Source organism: Lutjanus erythropterus, chromosome 20 (genome assembly GCF_056507025.1).
Source record: "Lutjanus erythropterus isolate fLutEry1 chromosome 20, fLutEry1.hap2, whole genome shotgun sequence".
Lineage (NCBI taxonomy): Eukaryota > Metazoa > Chordata > Actinopteri > Lutjaniformes > Lutjanidae > Lutjanus > Lutjanus erythropterus.
Window position 1 is genome coordinate 16842838 of NC_139336.1, and position 18894 is coordinate 16861731.

General features: G+C 38.3%; 1 protein-coding gene across 1 annotated transcript; it reads left to right on the plus strand.

Annotated features, from left to right (window-relative positions):
- The first annotated feature begins 1793 nt into the window (after positions 1–1793).
- Positions 1794–15752, plus strand: LOC146308302 (programmed cell death 1 ligand 1-like). Its single transcript, XM_084746440.1, has 10 exons — positions 1794–1943; positions 4491–4551; positions 4657–4919; positions 5756–5852; positions 7283–7549; positions 9367–9477; positions 12119–12175; positions 13937–13987; positions 14554–14680; positions 15140–15752. Exons 2-10 carry the CDS (start codon positions 4497–4499, stop codon positions 15627–15629), a joined length of 1518 nt encoding a protein of 505 aa, XP_084602566.1. The 5' UTR covers positions 1794–1943; positions 4491–4496; the 3' UTR covers positions 15630–15752.
- Positions 15753–18894: the final 3142 nt, after the last annotated feature.

Below are 18894 nucleotides of genomic sequence, written 5' to 3' on the forward strand. Positions count from 1 at the left end.
CTGGCAGCTTGGGGATGGAAATAATGTAATGTATGTTACATCAAAATTCCTCCCGTTAAAATTTCCAGGTTTTCCAAATGACGTGTGTTGACTTTTGTGAACATGAATCTCTGTGTTGTATTGTTGTTGTTTTGGTTGGTACTTGGACAAACATTTTCATATCAGTCCTGACTGAAAATTCCGCTTTACATACTGTACTGTCGTAGTAACCAAGTGGTAGTAATGGCAGTGTTATATTATCAGTGTACACTAGTGGACTTGGATGCCCCATATGGTAAATAAAACATGTTGAAATGCCCACTACAGTGACATAATGTACAAGAAAACATGCTAAAATGAGTGTAGGTTGCCTTTCCACTTTTTGTGGAGAAAACACGATTAAGTGCCCCCAAATGTGTCCTTTCAGTGGACAAAAAGTGATAATTTGGCCTTTGCAGTGGGCTTCCAGTGGAGAAAACATGATCTAGGGCCCTCTGTGGTGTCATTCAAAATGAGAAAATATGATAAAGTGCCCTTGGACACCCTTTCAATGGAGAAAGTGTGATTAAGTGCCCCCTTACAGTTTAGAGAACACTATAAAGTGCCTTTTAGGTTCTTACAGTGAAGAAAATGTGATTAAGTGCCCTCTACAGTGTGTTTCCAGTGGAGAAAACATAATTATCTGCCCTTTAGGTTCTTACGGTGGCGATAACATGATAAAGTATCCTAGTAAGCCCTTCCTTTGGAGAAAACTTGATAAAGTTCCCTCTACAGTGCCCTTCCTGTGGAGAAAATGTGCTAAAATGCCCTAATTAAGTGCTCTCAAGGGTGGCTGTAAACATGATAAACTGCTCCACTATATGTCAGAGGGACATATTGTACTTTTTACTCCTGTAAACTCAATTGACAATTAGTAGTTTTTTGGCAGACTGAGATTTTACATACAAAACACAAATTGAACAGTACTACAGCACTAACTTAGCTCCACCTTAACTAGGTGTAACTTCAAAATGCATCTTTCACGTTTATGCATCACTAATGAAAATCCAGTAATAGAATATTAAACAATTTAATTATTTTTATTTTGAACTTGTTGTACATTTTTATAATAATTCATTTGGAATTTTACCACAGTAACAATTTGTATGCAGAACCTTTCCTTTTTTTTTATTCCTACAATCATCATTAATGTTGTTGTTGCTGTTATAATTATTATGAGTCAAGCACTTGACAGATACGATGGAAAAAAGATACCTGAGAGCGAACTGATAATAAATAGTGGGGAAAAACATCTGACTGACTGACTGAGCTTGATTTTTATTTCTTATAAACACCTCAATAACGTCGCTTAATAATCATTTTTGCTGGTTATCGCACGTGCAGTAGACAAACAAGTCAATAAAGTTTCGCAGTCGGGAACCGCAGCAATCTGATTAGAGTGACTGTTATCAGTGTTTACCTACTGATGTTTTACTGCAAGCAAATCTTGGGTAAGCATGTGCGGTAAATATAATGGTATAGTACTTCCGTGTTGTTAATTGCATCGCTTTATTATGGAGCTGCAGTCAACTTGTTTCCTCGTCGGGGTTTGCGATTGATGGACTTACACAACGTTTACAGTCTGTGCAGCCTACTTATAATATGAGCAATATTTCTCATAATATGCGGACAAAATTTTGTTACTGGGATACTTTTGCTTTCTATTCGGAGACAAAAAACCTAAACTGCTGAATTTTGAGTTCATTTTAATGTAGGTTACTGTAAAAGTAGGTCCGTTTAGTGTTGACAGTGATTGTGAGTCGGTGCAAATATTTCAGAGCAGCTGTGTGGGTGTGTTCAGGAGCGGGATATCCCTCTTCTGGTATTCATAAACAGCACAGCGGAGACGCTTCGGCTCATTTGTGAAGTTGAAGGAAGGAGGAAACATCTCATGAAAATACAACTGGCTGCTGCATGACCTGCAGGTAGGAACATATTTTTGACTGATAAACAACACTCTGGGGTTGCACATTTTAATTCTTCTTCTTCTTCTTCTTCTCATTGTTATCATTATTATTGTTGTTGTTGTTGCTGTTGTCAGCTACTATTGTTTGAATATCTGCATAGTTTCCTCTGTTATTGTTTTTATTTTAATTTTGGTGTTTTTTCCCCACATCCATCCCTGTTGGTCTTAGTTTTGGTTCTAGTGCTGTCAGTGTTTGTAGCACTAATGTTTTTCATATTTGATGATTTTTTTAGCTACTTGATCATGTTTAAAATACTACTTTTACACACTAATGCCTTTTTGTTGTTTTTAGTTAAGTTTAGTTTTATTATCTAGATCAGTGGTTTTAAATCTGCGGTCAGGGGGTCAACAGGGGTCACTGAGTGGACTCTAGTTGCCCCCAGCAAAAAGAGGAATACAGTATTTCAAAGTTTGTTATATGTCTTTTTTTTAAGCTGGACACTGCCTGCCATAAAGTCTGGTTCTGCTTGAGGTTCTGCCTGTTTTCCTCATCACTGTTGCCTTTCTGCTTGTACTTGGTACGAACTTGTGGGTCTCTGTAAATAATATTCTAAACAACCTGCTCTATATGAAAAGTGCCCTCTCTATTGACCTAAGAAATAAGGTTTGTATAATTTTGATTGATTGTAATTTATAGTGATCCTAGTTTGATCACTGAATGACTGAAGACTTTATCTTCAAACCTAAAAAAAAATCAAAATGCTCAGAAGATATTCCTCAAGACAAAATCCTCACATGTTGAGGGTCTATGGTCTAATATGCACTTATTGTAGGGATCCTTGACCTGAGAAAGTTTGGGAGACCCTGATCTAGATTATAATGTTAATTTTCCGATTTTATCTAGCTGTGGTGGTAATGTTCTTACTCTGGTGGTCCAACTCTCCTGAATGAATGTAGAGGAAACGCTTTACTGGTTTATTAGTTCTTATTACTTTTTAAAAAATATTCCTAAATATTTTATGGGTGGTGCAGTGGTTAGCACTGCTGCCTCACAGCAAGAAGGTCCTGAGTTCAAATCCCCCAGCTGGCTAGAGCGGGGTCTTTCTGTGCAGAGTTTGCATGTTCTCCTCATGTCCGTGTGGGTTCTCTCTAGGTTCTCTGGCTTCCTCCTATAGTCCAAAGACATGCATGCTAGGTTAATTGGTGACACTAAATTGCCTGTAGGTGTGAATGTGAGAGTGAGTGGTTGTCTGTCTCTATGTGTCAGCCCTGTGATGAACTGGCGACTTGTCCAGGGTGACCCTTCGGGAATAAGCGGTTACAGAAAATGAATGAATGAAAAACATTTTATTAATTTATTTTTCATGACCTCTCAAGGCCAACCTGCAAGGCATTCAGGGACCACCAGTGATCCGATACCCACACTTTGGGAGTCCCTGATCACGTACATAACTTAATAACTTAATGCTTGATTTTAAAGGTAGAATAAGTAGCATTTTTCAGGTGATGTTTGTAGATGCACCACAAAGATAGTTGATTACTGAGTCTCATTTTCAGGACATCGCATGGTGACTTGTGGGTAGAACTTGGTCTTAAAGGGACAGCCAATCAAACCAATCAAAAATGCATAGTTTTTTTCTCTGGCTTGTAGTTTTATTTATCCATCTAGACTGCTTTTGGTGAAGCTGCAAAGTTTTGGAGATAGTGGCCATAGAGATGTTTGTCTTCTCTTTAGTATAATGGAACTAGATGGCACTCGGCTTGTGGCGTACAAAGCGCCAAAAATACATTTGAAAAACTCAATAGCAATGTCTCTTTGACAGACCTTGGGAGCAATTTCATGTAGGAACTACTTTCTTTCTGTGGTAGAAAGACAATACTTCCTACATGAAACTGCTCACAACAAGATGGACTATCTTGAGTAACCGGGTCATAATTTCTTGGCAAAGACATTTCAGTTGAGTGTTTTAAATTCTTTTCTTGCACTTTGAGCACCACAAACCAAGTGCCAACTAGTTCCATTATATTTAAGAGAAGGCAGATGTCTCTACAGCTGATATCTCCCACAAACAAAAAGTCTAGATGAATAAATAGCACTGCAGGCCAGAGGAAAAAATCATACTTTTGATTTTGTGGTTAACTGTCCCTTTAGGGGCAAGATTACTAAAAAGCTTAGATAAACAAATGCTAGGAATGCATGTGACTGACTGACTCTTTTCCACAGAAGCCAGCTAACAGATATGTTTGTTTATAGACTTCTGGTGTGTGTGTGTATGTGTGTGCGCGCGCTGTGTGCTTGGGCTATTTTTGTTTCTCTATCGTGAATAAACTAATAGGGAAGTGTTTACCCTGTAGCTGAGTCATGCTTAGAGGAAAAATACTGATATCTCATCAACATGTGATATTATATGTTTTTTAGTCACATCATTTTTCTGATGAATAAAGGAGTAAACAAGGTCAAAGAGTTTGTGGTTCTGGAATTCACATCTGGCGTTATTCAGTAAAATGACTCATGCTGCTGGTAAGATTTCAACATCTGTAAAACTCCCTTTTGTTTCCTCCTCAGGTCTCAATGGACTGGGCTCTTCTTTTAGTTTTGCAAGTCATGTTTCAGCCATCTCTCTCAGGTGTGTGATATACAGTGTACAGAAGTGGAGACATTTATGAATAAATAAGAGCACTAACAGGACAAACATCTACATGAAATCTTTCTATTTCTCATTTCCCTGCAGAGTTGTTCACTGTTGAGGCTGAGCAAACGACATATGTGTCACAGTTTGGAGAAGATGTCGTGATGGGCTGCAGGTTTCAGCCCAAACTATCGAGTCCTCAGGACCAACTGAAGGTGACCTGGCACTGGATCACCTCCACTTTGAAACGGGAAGTGTACCGGCTGGATGATAAGGGGGAGCACCTGGAATCCCAGCATCCAGACTATAAGGACCGAGTCAAGCTTCTCACTGAGGAACTGGAGGAAGGCTGGGCTAAGCTGCAGGTTAATACTTCCAGTGAGATGTTAAGGTCTACATAGAATGTGTAGGCAGCTGATAGGTTATTCCCTGTAAATTTTTCCTCATTACAAAGTGGGTCATTAGTTCTCTTATTCTGTCGGGAATTACTAATATAAGGGTCAAATTTCCCAGGGGGGCATTTGATGGTGTAAACTGTACTGGATTCCTTGCAAAGGAAAACTCATATTTGTCTCCCCATTGTTATCTGTGTTGACAGTTATGCATCAGATACTAAGACACCACTACCATGAAATGACAAAACAGCAGTGTCTCAGGAAAATGACAAATTTTAAGGGAAATTCATTCAATCGTGGACATCTTGGTCACAAGGTGATTTTTTTTAAGGCAGATGCTATTTACACCATAGGTGGAATAGCCAATGGGGCTATTTGCAATAGCCTTTAGTTCTTCATTAACACCATCAACATCACTGCGACATCATTGGATGCAGGAAGAACAACAGATTTTTCAGCAGGAAGACTCAGTTTGTCAGTCAATATAGCACGAATTGAGGAATTTATTGCTTCAATTGACTACACTTACCATAAACATTGACTGAACATCCACATTAAAAGTGGTGAATTTTACCTTTAACTATACGCCAACACTGCTAAACTATAGTCTAAACCTGTATGAGATTATGAGGTACACACTGTCTCTTATTACTGTGACTGATTAGTTCACTAGCTCAAATAGTTATTATGGAACAGACTTTATGATATTTATTTTATTTAAACCTCTACTTTATGAAGGGATAATATGTAATATATGACCATGAGGACATCTAAAGACTGTACTTTCTTATTTTGTCAATCTGTAGGTGTCCAGGCTCAGGATCAATGACTCTGGGACCTACCAGTGTGTGGTGCGGACAGTGGAAGGAGCTGATTACAAAGACATAACTTTGTCCGTTAAAGGTGAGTACCAAGTCTCTGACAGTGCAACAGCATATTGTTTTCAGTTTCTAAACATTGACCTCAGGGGCTTTGATGTGGGTGTGGCTTTGGCTGTACAGTGTGGTCATTTCTGGGCAGTTAGAGTATCACTCATTGTGAAAGTTAAACTCAGACCATTATTACTCAATTTAGTAAAAGAATGCCGTTGGCGTTCCTCAAAATTAAAAACAAAAAAAATGTCAGTATTATATAAGATCTGTTGATTGTAATCATTTCTTTATACATGCTTCCTCTTGGGCATATTTTACAAAAACATGCTGTGTCTTACCATTTTTATGCAGATGATTCACAGATGTACCTACCTCTGAGATCCTCTGACCCTAATATGTTTGATTCACTAAATGGCTGCCTATCTGAAGTAAAGGATTGGATGTCACAAAATTTTCTCCAACTAAACGCTGACAAAACTGAAATCGTGTTGATTGGGCCCCAGCAAATGATCACACAAATCCCACCATTTGCTGGTCCCCTAACAAATCATATTAAGCCTGTTGCTAGAAATCTGGGAGTGTGGTTTGATGGAAACCTAAATTTTGAACATCATACGACAAAGCTTGTGCAGTCATGTTTTTATCATCTAAGAAATATTTCAAAAATACGTTCTACACTACCTTTTAAAGACACAGAAACCATTTTACATGCTTTTATCTCATCACGCCTGGATTTCTGCAACAGCCTTTTTACCTGCCTGAACCAAAAATCTATTAACAGACTTCAGAATGTTCAAAACTCAGCTGCCAGGCTTTTAACCAGAACTAGGAAACATGATCATATCACTCCTGTTTTAGCGTCTCTACATTGGCTCCCTGTATGTTTTAGAATAGGTTTTAAGATTTTACTGATGACTTTTAAAGCTCTCAATGGCCTTGCACCCCCATATATCTCTGACCTGTTAGTACCTTACACTCCACGACGTACCTTGAGATCCTCAGGCAGAGGTCTCTTGTCTGTTCCATATGCCCGGCTGAAAACTAAAGGGGATAGGGCCTTTTTTTTTAGTCAGGGCCCCAAAGCTCTGGAACAAACTGCCTGAGGAAATTAGGACAGCCGAGTCAGTGATCTCCTTTAAATCTCTTCTTAAGACATACTTTTATCGGAGAGCCTTTCCTGGTTTTATCTAAGCTTGAACTGTTGTGCACTGCTTTTCTTAAAAATGTTTTTCCATTCCTATTCTTGCTCTGTACCATCTTATTTTATCTGTTTGAGTTGTTGTGTGACACTTGATCCTGTCTGTTTTATTTTGCTGCCTTTGTGAAGCACTTTGTAATGTGAATTTTGAAAAGTGCTCTATAAATAAAGATTATTATTATTATTATAATGTCATTTCATAGTAGTAATATTTTAAATACATAGTCATTATTATATTTTCTTTCTATCTGATCCTCCACTAGCACCTTATGGACCAGTGACTAAACACATTCAGAAGGATGCAGAGGGGGATGAGGTGCTGCTGACCTGCCAGTCACAGGGGTACCCCAGTTCTTCTGTTATGTGGACTGACAGACACCTGCAGATAATGAGCCCCAACACCACTGCTGTACAAACACCAGACCAGCTTTTTACAGTCATCAGTGAGATACGTGTGCCATCATCAGAGAAAAACAACTACACATGTAGTTTTACAACTGATGGACCCTCCGCAACATTTCATATTCCAGGTAAGTCTTTATTTCCTTTGAGAATTTCTTAGACTGCACTTGGAACTTAATTCAACGCCCACAGGTCATGTCCAGTCAAGTTACTGTACTCACTGGAGTTACTCACTCCCGCCTCATCTCTTGCCAGCACTCTACTGCTCACAAAACGGGAAAAAAGTTAAAAGAATAAAAAGAGAAGCAAACACCCACATCATTTTGTAAGATTTCTAAGAAAATTGAAGCAGAGTTGTACTAATCTGTAAAAAAAAACCAAATGGTCCAAGACACACTTCTTGAAAAAAGAAGAAGTTAAAAAGTCTTTGCTCACATGGCTATTTCATGGTGAAATCCTAAAAACCATAGACAGTACTTGTCTGTTAAAATAGAGCTGGGATACAACCCACATGTAGTGTCTCAAACAGCCAGAGAAGTGCCTTGGACCTTTTTCTTTTTCGAACTTTTGTATTCCCTACAAAAGAGCACCTAAATTACAGCAGAATTCTTCTTGTGTGTGTGAACTCACATAAAAGGAGCAGACACTAAATTAGGTGAAGCCTCGTCTAAACGGAAACATGCTCATCACTTGCATACTGCTATTTCCTGTTATGTTCATTTTTTCCTTTTGATAGAGGTGTCTAGTATCATACCAGAGCCTGGAGTGCTACAGTGAAGCTGTAGGTGTGATAGGTGTGTAGGTGTGATATTACAGGAAATTTTGTCATGTGTGGGAAAAGTATAGCTTGTTTGTATGAGTATGTAGGCTGCTTGTGTTTGGACCAATATTATTATCGTTAACTAAAATTTACAACTAAAAATAGGTATGAAAAAGCATGTTAGTGAACTGAAATAAAAATAAAAACTAGACTTCAGAACAAAAATACCTGAAACAATTTAGTGTACTTACAAAACTAACAAAAATAAAATAAAAAATATACAGGAAATTTCTTTAGTTTTAGTCTTTGTCAATTTAGTCAAATTTGTCAACAGGTAATGGTGCACATTTTTATTGAGACTGGGATTTCTCCATTACTGTGGGTAAACTGCCTTTGCAAAGTGTTGTGTTTGTATTGTAACATCTATTCTGAACTTCTTAAATCTGTCCCCTTAGAAATACCCCCATGCAATATTAAAAAAAATAAGTAGAAGTAACACTGAAACAAATAAAAACTAAACTGAAACTAAACATTTTCAAACAATCAAAAGTTGTTGGAAGCTAAACTGAAACTAAACTGTATTGAAAGCAAACATTAAAAACAAAATAAAAAATAAAAACTAGTGAAAAATGCAAAACTACAATAATTCTGGTTTGAATTTGATTAGCTAAAAATATAAAAGCATGCTTTTTGGGGGTCACAGCTCTGCACATAAAATCAGATAAATTCAAGTTTTTTTAATGCTAAATAAAGGGAAGTGGCCTGTAAATATGACAGAACAGAAAGAAAACAGAAGAAAAGCAAAAGATCGTCTGCTTGCACAGCTATAAAAAACATTAAGCAAGCATAAGTCATGTTCATAGCTGCACTTTTGTGGTTCTTGACCAGTAAGAGGAAGTTTTTGCAACGTTTTGTGTTTGGTATATTCGGTTATTTCCAAAGTGGTCAAGCATATTAAAAAAAAACATGGGTATAACTGATAAAATGCTAACACTTGACCTTGGGTTTCCTATGTTTTTGTGCTGTTCTTATCTGAACCAGTGGAATAAAGCACAGCAGCAAAGACAAATTTCCTCTCAGGATCAAAAAAGTTTACTCTGTACTGCTCTGCTAGATGTCTTCTTTCTGACCCTAGGTTTTTTTTTGGCACATTTTAACACTAATCTTTCTCCACTCTTTTCACAGATGAAATTCCTATTTCTCCTGCAAAAAATGATGGTCTCATCATTGCATTGAGCATGGGGCTAATAGTGCTTGTCATTATCATTGCAGTTCTCACATATCGACGACGAAAAGGTAAGCAATCATTCAGTTCCTTAGTACACGGCACATTACAGCCGCCCGACAAATTCAGGACATGTAGTTTACAACAAATGCAGCAGGTTTGAGGCAAAATGCATAATAATTCAACAAAACTATGGTGAAATATTAAAGTGACGAAGTGACAAATGGGAGTAATACAAGAACTTAGTGACAGTGAGTTACTTGCATTTTTAGTATTAATTAAATGGTAAAAACATAAAAGGTGTGTGTGTAGTAAGTGTTGTTTTAAGTTAAGTTGTTTAAGTAAAGAAAAATAAGCTGTTATTTTATGCTGCGGTTATGCACAAATAAACATCCCTCAGACTGATGCACAACCTTGCAGCTGATCGTTGTAACGCCTGATTCAGTCTGAATGTGGCCTAAAGCCTTGAGTGATACAAACACAACTGTTTCTCAAACAAATTGATGAGGTGGTCCTCTCTTTCCTTTCTCCGTCCAAAGCTCTGCCATTACTGCAACAGCGTCCCTAACCTGACTGGCTGACTTTGCTAAGAGCTGATTGGTTGTTGAAACGGCTGATGTGCCTTTCCTTCTAAAATCTGCCACTGCCAACCTGACAAGCTGAGTCACTGGCATCAGCAGGCTTGAAGCAAGCTGAAAAAGGCCTGTTCACACTGCCGCAACGTTTGTGTGAAATGCTCCAATGTGGTTTTTGTCTCGTTGTGAATAATTGGTCTGAACTGGGGAGCAAGTGAGACAAAAAAAGGATCAGCATCATTTTCCAAACAGAACTAAAAACATTAATGTTTTCTTCCAGGTGAGTTTTGATAGTGGCGCACTTCAGTCTCTTGTGGTCAAAACGAGCATTACAACAACAAACAGCTCACCTCAGCCTCCCCTTCCAAGCATGTACTGTCTGTTCTGGGCCTCTGTAGAAACATGGCGAGGCAACATGATGGCCTCCATGAATGAGAACTAGCACTCGCTGTAGATGTTAACAGCTAATTTTATGTTAAAAGACAAGTATTCTTATTTTTAGCAGATTAAACACTTACACATTGTCCCTTTATGTCATAAAAACAAGAGAGGAAGCAACTTAGGTTGGACTTTTATTCTCACTTGCCTCTCAGGGCTTCCTTATGAACTGTTTAGTCCAACCAGAACTGAAAAGTTGTCTTCAGTCTCACCTCAAACTACTTATGGTAGTGCTGAATTTGTTAGTCAGCATCCAACACGTATGCGTATCATAGCAGCAGCAGTTGTTTGCCATTTGTTTTTGTGAAATGGGAAGAAAAATTTATGTCATGCCCGTCAACAGTTCTGTGTCATCTTAACTGTAAATTGAGGTGATACATGCTGATACATGTTTAGTCAAGTCATTCTCACAGTGAAAAGAGGAAGTGTTTAGAGACGGTATCGCCTTTAGACGTCTGATATGGCACCGTAATGATCGCCATTTGATTTTGAGGGACTTTTATCAGCATGTGACTCGTTCAGCATGTTTTCATGTGAGCATGACTTTGCTAGTTGTTCCTTTCTTGTATCGCAACCACCACATTTGGAAACACCCAGCCGGGTCTTAGTTTGTGTGTCAGGGGAATTTGTGGTTATTTGTAAATGCATGGGTGGTTTTTCAGTACAGCACACGACTGTTTTGTGAATAATCCCTTAAACAAACACCTCTATCATTTCAATAGTAAAGCTTAACACATTTCTCCGTATACGAATGTGTTAACATGATAAGCGTTCAGTTACAGCTCCGGAAACCATCAGACGGTATTTTTAAACTGGTATCAGGTTGCACTTTCTATGAAGTGGCATACCATGAAGACTTACAGACAGGATCTAAAACCATGGAAAGAAAATAAAGAACCTTGCACACTGTCCATCACTGATACTTTTACTTACACTTTTATTTATATAGCACTTGTCAAAAAGAACAGCTAAAACAATGAATGTACACATAAAATACACAATATACATAAATATTACAGGAGAAAATATGTAATAAAGAAAAAAATTAAAAGGCAAGCACAAAACTGTTTCAATGCTACACCGTCTATATATCAGCAGTAGTGGAAGAAATACTCTGATCTTTTAATTAAGTAAAAGTACTAATGCCTCAGTGTAAAAATATTGTGTTACAAGTAAAAGTCCTGCATTCAGAAACCCTAAGTAAAAGTAAAAAAGTAATAAACTTAAAATACCAAAAGTGAAAATATTCATTATTGCAAAATTGCAAAATTTGCAAAGTAACTAGTAATTAAAGTTGAGCAGAGTACAAAACTAGCTTCCAAAAAGAGCAGAAAGAAGTAGAATACTGGCTTCCAAAATATGGTGGAGTATAAGTTAAAATAGCAAAAAAAAAAAAAAAAAAAAAAAAAAAAAAAAAGGGGGGGGGGATAATAAATTAGTAAGTACAGTACTTGAGGAAGTCAACTTAGTTATTTTTGACCATTGCCATTTTGTCAAAGATATAGAAAGCTAAGCTGAAATCTTATTTTAATGTAATTTTATTGAGGTGCATGAATGAATATAGTTGTCTTACAGTGCCAGACAAACTTTGCAGCCGTTCATCTGTCCATGTTAAATACACACACTCACACATACACACACTGGACCAACACACTAAATTAACATTTAATGCTATAATGTTTTTTCTTTTTTTCCACAGGGTTCAGTGCTCCCAGTACCAGGAATCTTTTGGTGGAGAGTCGAGGCAGAGCTGACTGTGAGTCTAAACAGAGCTCAGCAACCCCACACAACCCCTGCATAATGGTTGACATATTAAAAACAATGAGTTACAGCCAAATACAATAACAACAAACATAATACGTAACAACAAAAGCCACAGCTTTAAAAAGACAGGAACAGCAGCAGCAGAAGAAGTTAAAAAAAATAGTAGCAACCTTGTTGGCAACGTAATTTCCACTTTTGTTGCAAAGCATTGTTTTGAGAAGACTACACAAACTAAATGTCTAAAAGAAAGTGGCAACTACAGGCACAAATGATGTTCGGTAACAAATAGGTCTTTGTTGCGTTTATCAAATTGCTGATGATGCATTTGTAAAACATTCATACCCTGAGTGAAAGACGCCCACAGTTTCTGTCATTCTCGATGGAAAACGCTGATATGATACCTTGAAGGGGCTCCTTGAAACTCTGATCACAATTTCCTCCTCCACCGCAATGATTCATGGTACAATCAATATCATTCATTCCCCGGTTGCCTGGATGGGTCACCTCTTTCTCACTATGTTGATTGGTTGTTGGTCTGTGGATATCATGCTCATTTGCGTGTGCTTTGTTACCACATCAAGTACACAATGTTCAGTGAGTTACACATGGAAAAGAAAATTGGTTGTTTAATGAATTCTTCGCAAGAGTGACTTAAACGGGTAGTTCAGATTATTTAATGTGGGGTTGTATGAGGTACTTACCGACAGTCAGTGTGTTACCTTCAGTAGATGTCAGCACGCCTCCAGTTAGGAGAAGCAGAGAGGAGTACCAGCACAGAAGTTAAGAAATGAACTGCTATGGACAGCGTTACAAACAACATATTTTAGCAACTTAAAATATGTCAAGGTCAGTATCAGTTAAAGTGTATGCAATATTTAGACCAACCAAACCATAGGCGAAATCAGTAATTTTACCTCTCAGAACACGGTTTCTGGTCTACCACTGATGATAGTTCAGATTCATTAAAAGCACACAATGACGCAAACGAACAATCAGATCGAGGCAGCAGTAGACCAGAAACTCCTGTGTGGTAAAATCACTGATTTTGACCATGCAGTTTGGCTGGTTTGGAGAGAGCCGATATAACATTGGTTTCCTAACAGAATAGCAAAGTAAAGCTGTGAAAATATTCCACATATAGTGTTCACTCAAACTGATATTGATTTTTTAAGTGGCCAAAATACCTTGTGTTGTTGACCCTGTCCACAGCGGTACATTTATTAGCTTTCGTGCTCTTGATTATCTCTGCTTCCACATACTGGGGGCAGGCTGACTGTCATCTACTGTCAGTAATACACTTACTATTGACACAAACGTCATACAACCCTACTTCACATCATCCAAACTATCCCTTGCACTGTAAAAAGTCTAACATCCCTGCTAATGGCTGTGCTGCATGTGACCAATGTGATTTAACCAAATCTTTGCAAGGAGGCAAACGAAGACGTACTGTTGTTTTTACTGGAAGGGCTAAAACGTCATCTTACAGGTTATAGAAAACACTTGTCACTTATTCTCCTGAATACAGAAGTGCAAACATCCCTTTTTTGTGAAGTTATACATTAGCTACAAAGAACATCTCTTTTATATTCAGTTCATTTAAACTTGAGTTAATTCACAATTCTTGTAGAGTCACTGTTGCAATATCTGAATTAATCACTAAATAGTGATTGTAAAACAGACTAATTCAGTACTTTGGTAAATGTTCTATTGTCTGTGCCAGTTTTCTGACAATGCCTTTTCTTTATATCAGGTCAGCAAGTAAATAATGAAAATCTGGAAGAGATAACTGTTTTTAAGAAAGGTAAGTGGCTCTAAAAGCTATTGTTTACATGATTTATTTTTGTTGATTAGTCGATTTGTTGCAACAATCAACTATTTTCATTATGGATTAATATAATATTATTTTCTCAATGAATTGTTTGGGCTATAAAATGACACAATTTTTCCACAGTCATAAGTAAAGGCCAAGCTTATTTCCTTAAATCTCTTGTTGTGTCCAACCAACAGTCCAAAATCCAAATATACAGTTTACTACTACAGATGATAATGTCAATTGATTAATCAACCAATCGTTTTAGTGCTAAGAATTGTCATAGATAAACTGATTTGCAGTGACACTGAATCAGTCAACATCAACGTCAACGTCTTCCAGAAATCTGTAGTCGTCTGTAAGACTACTGACCTAAATTTATAAAAAATAAAATCCCTTTACTATGAAAATATCAGCATGCACCCTCTGCTGTTACGTTACAGAGAATCTGCTGTAAGAACAAAGAAAACCTCTAAGGACTTTTTTTCATATTCTTTGATTCTTCTTCATCAAAAGATGCTGAGAGATTTTGATCAGTTCTGTTTCGATGTCTGCAGGCTACACAGAGGAAAATCTGGGGGCGTTACTGAAAGCCCACTATTCCGATTTCCTCTTCAGTGAGGATGCAAGGCGTCATTTCGACGCTTTTAATGTGGAGGAGCTTCCTCAGAGGCTGCGAAACAGGTGATTCACACACTCAAATTTCCGAATAGATCATGAAGATGCCAGACTCTTGTTCTAAATCTCATTTCCAGTTAACAACAACAATTCAAGTTTGTCATTCCAAACCACTGCGAAACTTTTATCACTGCCCTGAAAAAGGATGAGCCATTTCTGCCCCATTTCAGTAAAAAGACTGAGGAAACTCCATGCTTCCTCAGACAGCAGAATTTTAGCTGTTCATTTTAACACATTGTAAAGTCCAGCTTTCATGTCAGCACTCTGAACACACTGACTGTGTATAAGTACCTCATACAACTCCGCTTCAAATAATCTGAACTATCCCTTTAAGAAATTAAACTGTGTGTGAACATTATCATATGAAAGAACTAAAGTCTATGCTTTTATATTTGTATGGACCTGTAGTTAACACTCACATTTACACTCACACTTACAATTCCTCTTTTTCTTTGTTTTTGTCAGTAAGGGCCAGCCTGTGAATCTTCAAGATTTACTCCCAGAGGCTGGAGAGACGCTATTCCTTGAGGGACCCACAGGAAGCGGGAAGACAACTACTGCCCTCATTCTGGTCTCTTCTTGGACTGAAGGGCCCACACACGGCCTCTCTGACGTCTTCGATCTCAGCGCCCTCCGCCTTCTCTTATATGTCAACTGCAGCGAAGTGCAGGGTGACTTGTTTCAGGAAATTACGACTCAGCTTTCTCTCTCCGAAAAGATATCATCAGAGGATGAGCTGAGGACTGTTTTAACCAGGTCCAGCGAGGTTCTGCTGCTGTTGGACGGGTACAGAGAAGGGAACCGGTTTTTCGATGAGTCCTTAAAGAGGTTTCTAAGTGAAAAAGGAGGATGCAGGGTCCTGGTCATGGCCTGCCCAGGACACTGCCCTACACTCAAAGACACAATTAGGACAGAAGGGGTACTGGAGCTCCTAACACAGACTGTGAAGTACTGAGGCCACAAAGGTTTGGCCTCAACAAAGACATTAGGCATTTGTTATGTTTTTAACCAACCTTTGTATGTTTTTTTTATACTGATATGCTGCAAAATGTGTTGAAATTCATGCAATAAATATTGCCTTTGTATTCTTTACTTGATCGTCCTGATTGTCCTTTTGGTTAAAAACGTAGCCATTTGTCCCCTTTTCATCAGACTTGAGTGTAACTCATTGTGTACATTCAGGAGTGAGAGCAGGTTGTCTCCTGTGATAGGCCACACCCACCGGCACCGATCGATATGGCATTTCAGATTTTGGTTAATACTTGTCGTCACAGCGTGCACAATGAAAATGGTGAAGTTCTGTCCACTGGACTTTGAGATATGCCTTTTGGTATTGGTGGTGCCGCCTATGGGTCGGACTCAAAATGCTTGGGTAGTCCTACTCCCTAACATTATTTTTTATTTTTAACAGGGCGGGGGTGAACCTGGTTTGTTTTGTTCAGCTTTAATTAGTGAGCCAACTCATGAGTGAGTCTTCTGGTTGAAAAATGGCCAAAATGTCCAGACCTCTAGATAAAGTTGTAGTTACAAATCTATCCGCTACTTCAGCACAATGGACAGTGCTGTAGATCCATCAATGCACACTGATGGACTACTAATTTTTCAGAGCCATGGTCATGGCCACAGATTCTAACTTGCACAAGCTGATGCATTTTGGTCATTTTGCTAACAAGGAGAATGGCACACCCTCTTATCCCACCTCAAATCACCTACTGCCCGAAGATATGTACCCATGTTTATGATGACTGGACATTTTTATGGTCATTGTCCTGCTAAGCCCTGCCCTTTGTTTATTGTTTATTATGGCTATTTTTGTAGAGCACATTGAGCTGGATTGGTGTGTCCAATTTCAAGTCAATCGGACATAGGTGTAAGGGGACTGCCCTTTCCAAAATTGCATATGTGGGCCTTAATTATAGCATCAACATCTAGCCAATTGGACTCATTTGTCTTGACAAGCTCTTGCACATCATTTTTGTCTGAGTTTCATGTTTCTAGGAGACGAGAATTATCCCAGAGTACATTTTTAACATTACATATAACTGCTAACTAGTTACTCCAACATTTTTAGTAAATAAGCTTTATTTTAGCCTAGCACTTGTTGATGACTTGCAGCTCCATATTGGTCAGTTAAGAGGAGTCAGTATGGGTTTTATGTAGATTTTTCATGTTTTTTTTAAATGTCGTTACAAACCTAAAGTTTGGCTGGAAGATGAGGGGAGTAACAATAATTTTAAGTAACCCTGGGAAAAAGAAGGAAGTGAAAATGAGGCAAATGTGCAAAACTCATTCAACACCCTTTCTCTAAAAGGGAGAAAGGTTGCCTCTTCCAGGGAGACTATCAAAAAGAGCACACATTAGACAGCTAGTGTTTTTGCTCACCTCACACAAAGAAAAAAAAAAACACACCAAATGCGGTCACCACAGGACTAGACTGCAAACCTGCACACTGACAGCTGAAAATGCCCCACTGGCCTCCTTCTGCTGCCAATCACCCACTGCAACAGCTGCAAGGAGGGGAGGTGCAGTACATGGACACAGGACAGCACAGCAAGAAACACACACACACACACACACACACACACACACACACACACACACACACACAAAACCCATCGCATGATCTCCTCCAGGCTTAAGCCTGTGGAGATAATAATAAGAAATTCGCACAAACGCAATAGGTGTCTGCCTGATTTAACATATTTTTGTAAAGACAGTGCATCATCTACCCCATACCGAAAATGTGGGATGAGAAACTCCACATCACAATCAGTAATCCACCTTAATGTTGTTCACATGTTTCATGAAACTCCAAGAAATGGTTTCAGCTACACATCAAACTCTCTGCTTTCAATAGGGCTGATTAATGATTGCAGTCGTTTCTGTTTCTGTTCTGTGTCAGAGCACATGAAAAAGAAAGGACACTGTAGGGTAGTTTGCTAGACTGCAAGCAAAGCAGCAACAGTTTCTATGTGTGATTAGTGAAAAGGGAAGTAACTCTATCAGTATTCCTGTCAATAGACCTCACCGATTCCAGTAACATTTGATGAAAAAAAGTGAATTTTTTTAGTTCTGTGTCTTCTCTATTCTGTTGTAATTGTATCATCTGACATCTTGCCAAATGTGTGAGTAATGCAGATTTTCATTCGGTCAGCATGTTGTCCTGTTGTAGCGTGTGTTTTGACTCATTTTTTACCCATGCTTCTTCTATTGTATTTTGTCTGCAACATCAACCTTCAGACACGTTTAGAGAGGATGAACCTTCATGAAATTTGCAGTGCAGCTGTTGGCTGCGGGTGAATTTAAAAGCTCTGTAGTCAGCAATGGCCACCTTATTGTTATTTCCTTTCTCGCACTCTCTCAAAATATTCCTGTATGAGGTTTGATTCACTGAGGCAGAATGGTGGCCCACAGACGTTTAATGTGGTCATCATTTGAATCCCGGTAGAGGACAGCAGGGGCATGAGAGGGCAAACTGGATTCAGAAAACTTTCCACGGTGAACAGAAAACCCCAGCTGCTGCAGAGGTTCACACGGATGTTATTTTTAAGTCAGTACATAAACAGATTCAGGCAACAGAAACTTTATCTGTATGCATGCGTTGCAGCAATTTGTTTAAAGACTAATCTGAGATCAGCTGCCAGTACCTCAATATATGATTTATGGGAAAGAAATCTGGTTATTTCAGAAACTTGCCATAAAATCAATAGACCCTCCCAGAGCCAGTGTTTGGTTGGTGCATTCTGGGATACTGTAGGAACACAAACACACAGATTCTCCTGCAAAAAGAGACCAAAGGCCTAGGTCATAAAATTATCATACATATTGCTATTAGAAATAAAGTACTGATGAATAGGTTCATTTTGATATATTATGGACTTAAAAGGGAATAATTTGCCTCCATCAGCTGCTGCTTATAAAGAATTCATGATGAACTTCCTCCTTGCAGACATTGCTTGTGAGATTTCCCGCTTTGCTCAGCAAGTTAATGAATAAACACTTTAATAAGGGCAATAATCCAAAATGTCCTGTTTGTTCATGAACTGGCGGGAAGACTTTATCAGGCAGCTTTACGTGAAGAGGAACAGGAAACTCACATAAAAGAGTCATCAGTTAAAATCTATTTAATTAATATTTCATAATAAGTGGACTGTGGCTGTTTACTCCTGGTCTTAGTGACTGGTTCATAAAAGTTTCATTCTTTGCTTAAACCAATACAT

Excerpts from the sequence above, each read along its gene's own strand:
- LOC146308302 (XM_084746440.1), top strand. The coding sequence starts at position 4,497 with ATGGACTGGGCTCTTCTTTTAGTTTTGCAAGTCATGTTTCAGCCATCT. Across the intron at positions 7,550-9,366 it reads CGCAACATTTCATATTCCAG|ATGAAATTCCTATTTCTCCT; the intron begins GTAAGTCTTTAT and ends CTCTTTTCACAG. Across the intron at positions 9,478-12,118 it reads CACATATCGACGACGAAAAG|GGTTCAGTGCTCCCAGTACC; the intron begins GTAAGCAATCAT and ends TTTTTTCCACAG.